This window comes from Colletotrichum abscissum (genome assembly GCF_030869225.1).
Source record: "Colletotrichum abscissum strain IMI 504890 chromosome Unknown Scaffold_12.1, whole genome shotgun sequence".
In the NCBI taxonomy this organism is placed as follows: domain Eukaryota; kingdom Fungi; phylum Ascomycota; class Sordariomycetes; order Glomerellales; family Glomerellaceae; genus Colletotrichum; species Colletotrichum abscissum.
In genome coordinates, this window is record NW_026850010.1 from 180,462 (window position 1) to 192,631 (window position 12,170).

The 12,170-nt window shown below is 53.7% G+C and overlaps 3 protein-coding genes across 3 annotated transcripts; all 3 read left to right on the forward strand.

Moving 5' to 3' along the window:
- Positions 1-241: 241 nt before the first annotated feature.
- Positions 242-2,583, forward strand: CABS01_05838 (KilA-N domain-containing protein; the record flags this gene model as incomplete). The annotated part of the gene is made up of 3 exons (XM_060539206.1): positions 242-1,007; positions 1,063-1,195; positions 1,260-2,583. Coding segments are annotated over 3 exons (2,223 nt in total), but the record flags the coding sequence as incomplete, so codon positions are not given.
- A 1,521-nt stretch (positions 2,584-4,104) lies between these two features.
- CABS01_05839 (uncharacterized protein) lies at positions 4,105-6,202 on the forward strand (the record flags this gene model as incomplete). Its single annotated transcript, XM_060539207.1, has 2 exons — positions 4,105-4,488; positions 4,547-6,202. The coding sequence occupies 2 exons, from the start codon at positions 4,105-4,107 to the stop codon at positions 6,200-6,202; spliced, it is 2,040 nt and encodes a 679-aa protein (XP_060404602.1).
- An 802-nt stretch (positions 6,203-7,004) lies between these two features.
- Positions 7,005-7,172, forward strand: CABS01_05840 (uncharacterized protein; the record flags this gene model as incomplete). The annotated part of the gene is made up of 1 exon (XM_060539208.1): positions 7,005-7,172. One exon carries the CDS (start codon positions 7,005-7,007, stop codon positions 7,170-7,172), a length of 168 nt encoding a protein of 55 aa, XP_060404603.1.
- Positions 7,173-12,170: the final 4,998 nt, after the last annotated feature.

A 12,170-nucleotide genomic window follows, 5' to 3' on the forward strand; every position in this document is an offset into this window, starting at 1 on the left:
GTCCATACTTTGTAGCACCGTCACCGCTGGAAGCAACTGCAGTCTTTGCGCCGCCGAGCCACGTCCGCTGCTTCCAATTGCCCTTGCTCCAAGCTTCTTCGGATATCTAGTCCGGCACCACGACAAGACTCCTCGAAAGAGAATTGCCTTCTCTTTCCGCACGTCTGACATCCTGCTGCTGTCGTAGTTTCGAGGCTCGCTAGGCGAACCCGGACTTTACTGACCTCTGGTGTTTGGTAGAACCTTCGGGGCAACAACCGTGAAACTGGATTTACCGTCGATTTCTTCAGTGCAAACCCGGGGACCGACCGACGTGTCGTATTACAACGCTCACCCGGCTCAGAGGCCGTCGTACATGAACAGCGAGAGAGTGCCGTCTCTTCCATTGCCCAACCTACATCAGGCGTACTCATCGGGTACCTCGTCACCCCGGGTCAGCTCAATCGGCTCCGCTTCAAGCTCTCACGCAGGCTCGCAGTCGTCCTTCACGTCGGCCGCATCCTCCCACGGACCCAAGACACCTTCTCCCACTCTGCCCATCAACGCGGCGATCCCTGGATCTTCCGGTCAGCCAATTGGTGGTTACGAGCATTACCCCGCCATGAATCAACCTGCAGCAGACATGTACTATCAGCAACATATTTCTGCCGGCCAAGCGCCACCGCCCCAGACCGTGACGTCCGGCGCAATGTCTTACCACTCCCAGCCACCGCCGTTACAGCCAAGCCATCTGCCTCAATATCAGCAGCAGACTCAATACGGCCAGCCGTACGGTTATGCCAATGGCTTGACTTCGCCTCAAAGCGCTCCCGTGAACAACGGAATGGGTGGACAGAACGTGCTGCCTCTCCCAGGTGTCAACCCTGGAGGTTTCCAGGGTTTCGACACCACTGGTCAAGTCGCCCCTCCCGGTATGAAACCCAGAGTCACGGCCACTTTGTGGGAGGATGAAGGCAGCCTGTGCTTCCAGGTTGAGGCACGAGGCATCTGTGTTGCGCGTCGCGAGGGTAAGTTCGATTGGCATATCCAATGGTCGCCGAAGCATGCTAACATGCACACTAGATAATCACATGATCAATGGCACCAAGCTATTGAACGTCGCGGGTATGACCCGCGGTCGCCGCGATGGAATTCTCAAGAGCGAGAAAGTGAGACACGTCGTAAAGATTGGCCCTATGCACCTTAAGGGTGTCTGGTGAGTTTCATGTGCCCCAAGACAAATCCGGCTGGGCTAGGTCTAACGTGAAGAAAAATAACAGGATCCCTTTTGAGAGAGCTTTGGACTTTGCAAACAAGGAGAAGATCACCGAACTGCTCTATCCCCTCTTCGTCCACAACATTGGCGCTCTGCTCTACCACCCCACGAACCAGACTCGCACCAACCAAGTCATGGCTGCTGCTGAACGCCGCAAGGCAGAACAGAGCCAGATGCGCGGTGCCCCTCAGAATGGCGCCCCTGGGCTGCCGTCTATTCAACAGCACCATCATCACTCTATGGGACTGCCTGGACCTCAGCAACCACTGCCGTCCCATGCTAACATGGGCCGTCCCACTCTCGACCGCGCCCACACGTTTCCTACTCCCCCGACTAGCGCTTCTAGCGTAATGGGTGGCAGCATGGGCGCCTCAGACAACGGATTCCAGTGGGCTCAATCTCAAGGAATGACCAACGCGCAGCCCCAGAACCCCATGTCTATTGACACTGGCCTCAGCAATGCCCGTTCCATGCCGGCAACTCCTGCCTCCACACCGCCTGGCTCCACCATTCAGAACATGCAGCCCTATCAGACCGGCACACAGCAATACGACAGCTCGAGGGCCATGTACAACCAGTCTTCTCAGCAGTCCCCTTACCAAACCAGCCAGGGCTCGCAAGATCGCTCCGTATACGGCCAGAACGACCCATACGCTAAGAGCGATATGGGTCCTCCGTCAGCACGGCCCGCTGCAACGAGCGCCACCCAGGATCAGAAGCCCTCAAACGGCATCATGCATCCTGATTCCAATGCTCCTCAGCCTGCGGGCGAGGAAGAGGCAGACCACGAGCACGACGCCGAGTACACCCACGACAGCGGCGCCTACGATGCCAATCGCGGATCGTACAACTACTCGGCTCCTCCCGTTGGATCCCTTGCCACCGAACACCACCTCTCTCCTGAGATGACGGGTTCGCCCAACCACCCTCCTGCATCAGGCCGTGCTACTCCCCGTACCGCCACTGCACCTCAGCCCTACTACTCCCAGCAGGCCGGCTACAGCACGCCTCCGCGTGTCGCTCAGCAATCTTCAAGCAACCTCTTTAATGTAATCACCGACCGCAATTCTGCAGCTGCTGGCGGTAACAATGTTTACCAGACCCAGTCCGACATGAACTCCATGCCCAACGGGTACCCCTCACAGATGAACGGTGCCTCGAGTGGCATCAAGCGTGGTCGTGATGATGACGACGACCTGCAGCGTCCGCTGAGCGGTGGCAGCATGGACATGAAGCGCAGAAAGACGCTCATGAACTCGGCTGTTCCCACGTATGACACCATGGCTCGCGCTCCCCCCGTTATGGCTCAACAGCAGCAAGGAAGATAGTGGCGGCGACATTTGTGGGCCGGCCATACTCTATCAGCCCTGAACCTCAGTCACTTCATTGGTGGGCGTTGTGGCGACATTTGGTTTGAGGCATAATGATAAACTGATTATGATCCTGAAGCCTCGAGTGCGAGGCCTCTTGACATTCTTTGCACACCAATTTTCTTATTTGTCTTTTTATTCGCGAGACGACTTTTCGGCATCGAGAACCCATTGGAGACGACGCTGACGAGCTGACGACTTCTCATTCCCTGTTTTTTAAATGCCCATCACGGCTGTAGATGCTGATGAATGACGCCTTGCATGGGGGAGGACGTAATCCTAAAGACTCGACCATTCTCCTTTTTTCCGGATCTTCGGGACAACATACACGAAAGAGCACGGTGGGGTTGGAAACTACGGCCTGTTGGCCCGTTATGACACTCGGGCAATGCGGCATGCGAACACCACATCGGAGGACGGACCATCAACATCACCGACATCTTTTCCTTTGCTTTGGTTTCGAATACAGTGGAGGATCATCTGGCGCTGAAATGTGTCAGAGATGGGGGATTAGGATGATGACCTTATGACGATTGTTCCTTTCACAAAAGTGTGAGACGTGTGTTGGAAACTGTCTCTTTAGGTAATGACTTGACGAATGGAAATAAAAAAAGCTGTTGCTGCTTCAAAATTACAGGCCTTGTAAACCGTGAAGTTGTGATGTTGAAGGCAATCTCTTCTTCTCGATAGTTGGACGGGCAGAGCACTTCAGGCCAAGTGTGAGAACCAATCTGACTGGCGATTGGGTTATGGTTTTGGCTAGTGTTGATGTCGGTCGGTCTCACGGATATACAAATCGTCTCGATATCGATTGACTTCAACGACCTGGGTTCTCAACTATCCAATACGGGTTAAATGTTGGAAATGAGAACAGGACTAAGACTCACTCGACTAGGTGATACTTCAGATCCCGTTCTAGGTTTATTCGAGCAGAGCTGGAGATCAATGCACATATTGGCCAAAGTAACATAAAAATATCAAACTTGATTTTATAAGATGATTAATTGACAATCGCCTTACTTCTATCTACCTCAGCCCAGATGTTGGTGGTATTCAACTGGCCGATGTAAGGTATCTAAGATGGGAGGGCTCGCTCGCCAATAAGGCAAATACCCCAGGGCTCCCGTCGGCTAAAACCCGGACCGCCTGCCCTTCCGCTAAGGTAGCGCTAAGGCACCTTGACCACCTGCGCGTCGGGGGTAGGTACCTCACTCGAGCTGCCTTACCTTACAGCTCAAGTATTATTCTGCGGCTCAACTCGAGCTTGGAGCGACAATCCTGTCTTCAACTCCCACTTTTATTTGCGGCACTACCACTACTTTGAACAGCTACAGAACTTGGAGACGAAGCATTGGCATCGAATATTCAAATTGATGGCCGCAAGGGCGCAGACATAGTATCACGGCGCGACGCTGCCCTTCCACGGCTCTTACCTTCAATCACGATCGAAATCGACCGACCGACCGACCGAATCACAACATGGCTACTCCGACGCAGATGAAGCATGCGGCTTCCCAGCAGGGCAGAACCCCTTCGCAGCTTACAGCAGCGACTCCGCCGGTGTCGACGCCATTTTCAGCATCGCAAGCGCACACAGCCTTTTCGCCGAGAGGACCTAAGTCGTCGCCTCAGCAGTTTAAGAAATCGCCAGCGACCTCGACCACCTTGATGGGCCACCCAGCTAATGGTGCTCTCAACTTCGATAGCCCTTCCGCAGCAGCTGCGATGGGCGCGCTTGGGATCAGTGGTGGACTGGACATGGGACTAGATCATGCCGGGATCGCGGGCTTCGGTGGTCTGGGAGCATTGGGTAGTGAGGACGACAAGCTCAAGAGGTTTGATACCGTCATTGATATTCTCAGCGTAAGTCATGGCTGTTTGTTTCTCATGGTCGCAATGGAAATTAATGATGTCCTTGTAGAAGGCAACAGGCCGAGTCAGCGAAGCAGGCCTCGAACGACTTACGCTCCGAACTGGTCTTACTAGCATGTGGGATGAGCATCGGTCGCCCGACGGCAGGAAGACAAAAATGCTCGTCATCGCCGGACAAGCATTGACCATCGATATCGAGCTGAACAACAATATCGTGGAGAATGTCTCGCTGGGCTTTCCAGAATCAGGGCCAGTTGTCACAAGACATAAGGATCAGGCCGGCAACATCCTGCTCAAGGATCTGCAACTTCGCCCTGACCAGAGTCCGTTAACCAAGACTTTGAAAGCGTTCTCTGCCAATCTTGAACGTCTGGCGACTCTCGACAAGCTGAGCGTCATTCCGGGAGTTGACTGCCAAGAGGCTCTAGCTGGCATCTTTGAGAGTCTCGAAAGACTCCACAAGTGGGAAATGTCGAAGCTGCGGGAAGACCCTGCCATGAGCGGCAAGCCCGAACGTTTCCTCGAGACGACTGCCATGTGCACCAAGAGCGGTCGTCCGAGGATGCATTCGAGGGGTATGGTGGGACTAAGCATCGAGTATTGGACGGAGAGGCGCCATGTCATCCCCAAAGCACCAGAGACGACACGCTACTGCGAGAACATGGAGAAGGCCTGGTCGATTCTCATAGGCTGCAAGGCGTTGGATGGTGAAATGTTCCCTCCCGTCCGAGTGTCTGAGAATTGGATTTCCCAAAAGGTTGAGAAGACCGAGCCTGGACCCGAGGATCTTCTCGTTGCAGCTTCTGGGCCGGCTCTAGACTGGCTGGAACCGGAGCCTACGACGCTGCCACAGACGGACGACAATAAGGATTCGGGCATCGACGTGGTGCAGGCGGATGGCACGACGCACAAATACCCGAACGTCAAGTTTGTCGCGACACTCACCCCCTCAGTCATCGTGCCGCAGTCGGTATGGAACACACTACACACCCTCACAGGAGCTCAGGCTCAGCCCATGCCTCTGCCGACCTACACGTTTGATAGCATATCTTTCCCGATACCCGAAGGAAGTCACCATGATGCAAGCGAGCTCAGAGTCATCTCTTGCAAGAGGAGAGTTCCGATGCCGAGCAATGAGAGCACCGTCTCATCCCGGAAACACAAGAACACGCTCCTTATCTACAAACCAGTGTATGGACAAACAGTCACCGAGCTATCGTTCTCGCACCCACGGCAGCTGATAGCAATGCTACCCATCCTCCGCCAGTATGCGCTGATCTCGACGCTATTGGAGAGAAGCTTCGGATCTGATATTTCTGGCGAGGCTTTACCCGAGGTTCATGAAAACATCACAATGAGTGATACGACAACAACGCAGGCCGAATACGAGAGATTCATGTCCAAGAGCTATGACGAGAACGAGCAGGAGCTTACTCTGGACGTGGTGCTGACGGTCCATCCCTCTGCTGGTTTGCACATCGTCTTTCCCTTCCGCAACGCAACCGCCAACGTGGACCTGCAAATCCAGCAGAACGGAGTGGTACATGTCGTGTCACAAAACATCGTGCCGGCCGACGGTAGTGATGCGGCGAAGGCTGGCAAGGGGAAGGGCAAGCAGTTTACCCCGCAGGACTTGGGCAGGTTGCTCGAGGTGATGGAGGACCTCTGCTCCTGGGCAGAATGGATCCGAAAGAACCTGTCGTAAGCGTTGCTCTGCCGAGATGGACGATCGATCGATCGACCTCTTTGAACACAAAAGAACCATGGCCAATAGAAGCATATGACGTCTAGATCGGGTTTTGGGTTGTTGTTTTTGTTCTGTATAATTGATACCCAGGCGGGATCAACGGGGTCTACCAAGTGAACCCCTCTCCCGTCTTTTCTCGAGACAAGGAACGGGGAAAGCGAGCTTTAGGTATCTCCTATGGATACGAACCTACGAAGCTTCTGGAAAAGGCAAGGCTAGAGGTGAGGGGAACAGATGAGCGATGCAAGCTGCATGATGATTTGGGGTTGGTTCAGTTCCGAGGCGTTGGGTCTTGGGTTTCTTTGGGTTTGACGGGCGGGGGGTGGTTTGGGTTGGCCTTTCACCCACTTGGTTTAGGCAGAGAAAGATACCTACTAGGTTGTCTGTAGTGTGAGCCCGAACAAAGGAGACACTTGAAGTAAACAGGAACCAATTTGAGGGCGGTTAATGCCCCCCCAGTTGCCTTCCAAGCTTCACATTCTCTTACACGAAAACAACTGCATGAAGAAGAGGTCTGAAAGAAGACAAGTGTGAGAATGACGTTTTTGTTTTATTCATCCTTTTTGCTAGTCTTGGGTATTTTCGGCACATTTTGAGAAAAGTCAAGTTTCCCGGCCGCCCGGCGGGAAGACCATACTTTAGCTTGCCCTGGCTGCGTGGCTGCACGGCTGAGTGATGCGGTCTTGGTTGTTGATGTTGATCTGTTGATGTGATCGACGGGTCTTGCTGCCTGACTGAGAACCCGTCCTGCCGTGACGTTATGTTTTCTACGCTAGTGCCCGTGGCGTGCCGGACGGTACGGGATACATTGGACACAACGCTTGGAAGCCCTCTTTTTCCATTTCAGGGCCACTTTGTTCCCCAGGCCCTTTTGCCCCCCCCCCCCCCCTCCAGTGGACTTACATGTTGGTTTTTTGGGCATCCTTAAGTGTGGGGCGATGATGATGGGTTGGATGCCAGCGGGTGAATATAGTTCGGATCGTCGATGCCTCATACCATGGTAAACTTTGGCAAAGAGACCCTGCAAGACCCTGAGAGACCCTTGATGTTTTGGATGCAAGATTGGTTTCTTGAGTTTTTTTGTTTTTCGGGGTCTTCCTAGGTCGCAGTGAGACGGGCCTAGTGCGGGATGGACGAATGGATGGGCCAGGGCCTCGAAGGGAGTTTTGAGTCAATTTCAATATATCGGACTCGAGACTTGGGAGAGGAAGGGGGTTCACGAGGTTGAGGTCTGGCATTATTGAAGAAAACAGGGCAGTAAAGGTAAAATCAGGGACGAAAGAGCCGGGAAACCGCGGGGGAACCGGAGGGAAGGGGCGGGCTGGAAGAGTCGATGCGTTTCTGGGTATGTTGTTTTCCCACAACCTCGTCACCCCTTTGATTCAGAAAGCTGGAGGAGGAGGAGGAGGAGGAGGAGGATGGTCTTTACCCACCTTACCATGCTTACCGAGTTCACCGTGGTGAAGGTGAGTTTTTGCAACTATTTTGCCCTGGCACAAAGGCCTACCTGAGACGTGGACTGTTCAAAACAAACAGAATAGAGACAATGCGGTAGGTTAGGCAGACAGATATAAGTGACGAGGTTGAAGAAGCAAAGCGGATGAGACGGGTGATCCGGGACGTTTTTCTATCCTCGGAGTGGCGGCGCCCGTCGGCGGTCCACGGTAAGCCCCGGGGGCGCGAAACTGCGAATAGACGGGGCGAACGACGGGTGGCTTCTGCTAGGCTACCCGGCGGTTCGGTCACCGAACTTTACCTCTTTGTCCAAGGTTTTACTGCCAAGCAGTCTTTGATTGGATATAGGTTGCGGCGGTTGGATGCCGATAATTCGGATATTGAATACACATTGTCAAAAAAAACAAGTCGTTTCTTCTTCCATGTGCTGTCTTGACCATTTGGGTACCGTGATTCGCAAAAGCCTCATGTCTGACACGATGACACAGATGCGGGCAGTTTTTGTCCCTCCCTTCTTCCCGCCTATGCCGCCCCAATTTGGCTGTTGGTTCTGTCTGCGGGAGTCTGTGCTGTGCCAGTTGCAGAAGGATCCGAGGAGGCGAGGGGGGGAGGGGCTTTTGGGGCCCGAAGAGGGTCTCCGGAGGGGGAGAGAGGAATTCCAGTATCGATAGGAGATTTCTTGGTGGTACTTTATTGTTGTTGACAGCAAATCAATAAACAATGGGAAAGTCAACAAATCGGGTACTCCAAACAAAACAAGGACGGGAGATCCGATTAATCTGGAGACGGACTGGGGAGGAGATTGGCGGAGACGACGACGGCGACGGGTACTCTATGGATATCGCTTACTTGATTAGATAGAAGGCAAGGTATCCATCTGTATCCGTACCGAGTATCGTATGTACCTAGCCTTGGAATACTCCGTACGGATAGTTGGCTCCGCGAAAAAGCGTCCACGCAGATTGCAGATTGTCAAAAAGAGGAGCCGTTTGATCTACTGTGTACGCAGTAAGGGCAGGGTGGGTTGGCCATCTTTACCCATATTGCTTGGCAGCCGCCAAACAGTAACGGTACCGCCAACGGGCTATTCGGAAGTCTGCCTTGTTCATTGTCGAGAACCGAGGACATTGCTTTTACCACGGCGGGCCGCGGCTGCGTAATCTGCGATGCTGCATCGTATTGGAGATTTGACGCACAGAAAGGATGCCGATGGGGTTCACCGTTCAGCTGAGCTGGTCCACCCACTTACACCCAATTTCAAAGTCATCCCATCTTTTCTTTCGTTCTTGGTGTGCTCCGGGTCTTGAGGAATATTGGTGTTACCTTGGCTGACACCTTCCCCTTACCTCGAACTCTTCTTGACTTGTATTGCCGTCCCCTTTGTGTTGCAGCGGCGAGTCGTTCCCGTCTCTTCAGAGGGAAAGCACCCTCCCTTCCCGCCTCTGTTCCAGAGTTGCGGCCGCCGTCCCAACGACACGCGGGAGTCTACTGACTGTGCTGAAAGATAGAGACCAGAATTCCATCTGAAGGTCAAAGAGTGTCCGAGCTTTCGAGGCTCGAACGGGGATCCAAGCTCAGCACTTCCCCCCTCCCCCGCCCTAGTCCTACTGACTTGCCCGCGTGGTGGGCCGAATGAGAAAGGCGTGCGTCTTGACTCTCTTCGCGGTACGCCCGTTTTATTTTTGAAAAGCGGCCCGTTGAAGAGCTCCGTCTGGATCACTGAGAAGAGCAAGAACGAAGCATGGAGAGAAACACCGCTTTCTTCTTAGAGAAACCTTGTATAGCCGCTGCCGTGCACCATGGTGTTTGACCTTTCCCAAACGTTCCAGGAGCTTCAACATTGGCTGGTGGGCAGTAAGCTAAAAAAGAGATTTGAGGCAGACGAGGGGCCGGGCAGGAGGCTCCAGGTTGTCCCAGATTCGCTAGCCCGGCGAGCTCGACCGTGCCCTCGATTCTCTGCGATGCCATCTGGCATCTCTGGAAGTCTAGTGGTTGTCAAGGAGTGCTTTTGGGCAGCTTGCGGTGCTCTCTCTCACGTTCTCTCCAGACTTTCAGTGAAGCGAGATGACGCGGTCACAGGCATGAAATCGTAATATCAGGCGCAATCAATCGCTGACCTTGCTGCTTTCCCCATTGAGATCGGAAGCTGCGAGCGATACTGTGGAGAGCCTGGCCGATATGTTGGGAATATTGAACTATAGGCATGCTGCATGATGAATGGACCGGACAGCTGGGAAGGCAATAATTGGTGAGGCAAGGTTGATGGCTGTCGGCCTGTGTGTGTGTGTGTGTGTGTGTGTGTGTGCCAGTGTGGTGGCCATGACGGTCCAGCGATGACGACGAGTTGTGTACCTACTGCGAAGTGTGTGTGCGTATAGGAGTGTAAGGTAAGGTACTTGCGGCGAGGTACCTCGAGGTTGTGTTGACGAAGTATTTGTTTTGGTGTTTTTGTTTTGTTTTGGTTCCCGGCTGTGGCTTGTCGCGTTTGTTTAGTGGCCTGGCTCCATCAGCCATGGGTCAGCCGTCTTTTCTATTTTGATGATGAGCCCACCTTTTCCCGCTGCGCGACAGGCGGCTCGCCAATGTGGTCACTCGTGTCCGAGACGCAGATAATCTTGTACAGCCCGAGAATGACGAGTTGGAAAGAAAAAGAAGAAAAGAAAAGAAGCGTTCCTGGCTTCTGCTGCGTGTCGATGGAGTCTAGAGTGAACAAGTGGCAGTTAAGTCGTGGCTATGAGACCAAGGGGAAGGGCCCCCCCTTTGGCACTGCAGCGACTACTGCAGAGTGTGTGACTGCATGTCGGGCCTGGCAAGCTGGATCTTGGACGAGGCGAATAGGCGCGAGGCCGTCCCGGAGGAAGAAGAGATGGATGCCTCAGAACTAAGAAGAATTCCGTGTAAGAGGGAGGAGCGCAAGCCTCGTCTGGTCTTGGTTGGACGGTGCGGTGTGGACGCTTAGACGAGATGGATATGGATCAGTCCCGCACATTGTGCATTCTCGCAGTGCGCCAGGCTTGATTGTCCAATACGTCTCCAGAGCGTGTTGATCTCCCTCGTTGTCTTGCCCATATTTTCCTCTGTCTGGAGTCTGGTGAGGTTCGGGCTGCAGGAGACTTCAGACGCGTGGGCGGGACCCTGCAGGTAGATGGAAGGACTCAACCAATAGACGATGCTTGTAAACCTCCAAAAAGGCATCCCCCCGGCCCAATCTTGGGGGGTCCCCTGGCGTCTTTTGGATGCCAGACCGTTGGGTAAGTTGGGTTTAGTGATGTCAGGGTTAGAAAGAGGTCGTGGATCTGTGTGTTTGTTGGCTTGTGACTAGTAGTTAGTGGGTGGGCATGATAATGAAGGACAAGAGAAACAGACCCGGGCCCAGAGTTGGCCATCATCACGAAGAAGCAAGACAAGTTTGCAGCCTCGAGATTCTTCAGTTGAGACGCTGCATGTCTAGAGCCTGGTGATGAGATTTTGTTTTTCTTTTCTTTTCTTTCTTCTTTGCCCACTCCGGGACCTGCATTTGCGACCTTGTGGCTTCCTAAACGGCTTCAGCTGCGGTCTTGCTCTAACAGACCGGATCCACTTTGAGTCGCGTAATCACGTGCAGGTCTAGCTGCTTTGGGAAATATTGTAAACAACACACGCCACGCGCGCCATCGCGAAAAAGAAGCAGCAACTTCCCAAGTTTCTCGGTGTCCACATCTGCACGCCCTTTCTCACTCCCGTTCCAGAGAGACCAGTCAAGTTTCGCCTTCACCACCTACAGTACCTTTAACAGTACCTAAAGCTAAGGTACCTTGGCAAGGAACGTCTCCATCCTGACTGCGATCCCCCGGCTTGGGCGTGCCATTCCTGCCTGCCCACCCGCCTGCATCGACCATTCATTCACCCATTACCTACCTGCCTGGTCGTGGTCTCTCCCATCTTCCTAAGTGTCCCACGCAAACCCACTCGGCTCGCGCTGTCTTGCGCTGCGCTGCTGCACCTTTCGCACTTACACCCGCAAACCCGCAACCCAACCACCACCCACTTCACCCACCCGCTCGCTCTTGACGCACACAACCCGACGCACACACTCACCGCGCATCCTCCTCTTCCCCGAATTCTATTTGCGCCTACCTCTCTCCTACCCTCACAACTCCTTCTATCCCCTTCCCGTTTTGTGCGTTTCGTTGCGTCCATCTCCTTGCCGCGTTTCCAAGTTTTTGGTCCCCTTCCCGACAAAACTCACCCTACCTTACCTTTCCCCCAGGGTCTTATCGTTTCGCCACTCTCGCGCGCGCGCCTCTCATCAGACGACGGGACGCAACAAGAAGCCCATCCATCTACCGGTACCGTCCCTTCATGCGATGACTTGACAAGGTCCTCTGCCGATCACGAATCGCCAACTGAAGCGGAATGAAGATGCGAAGCAAGACGCATACCTGAACGTTCCTGCTCGCTCGACTTGTCCAAACCATCCCCCTCAGACCTT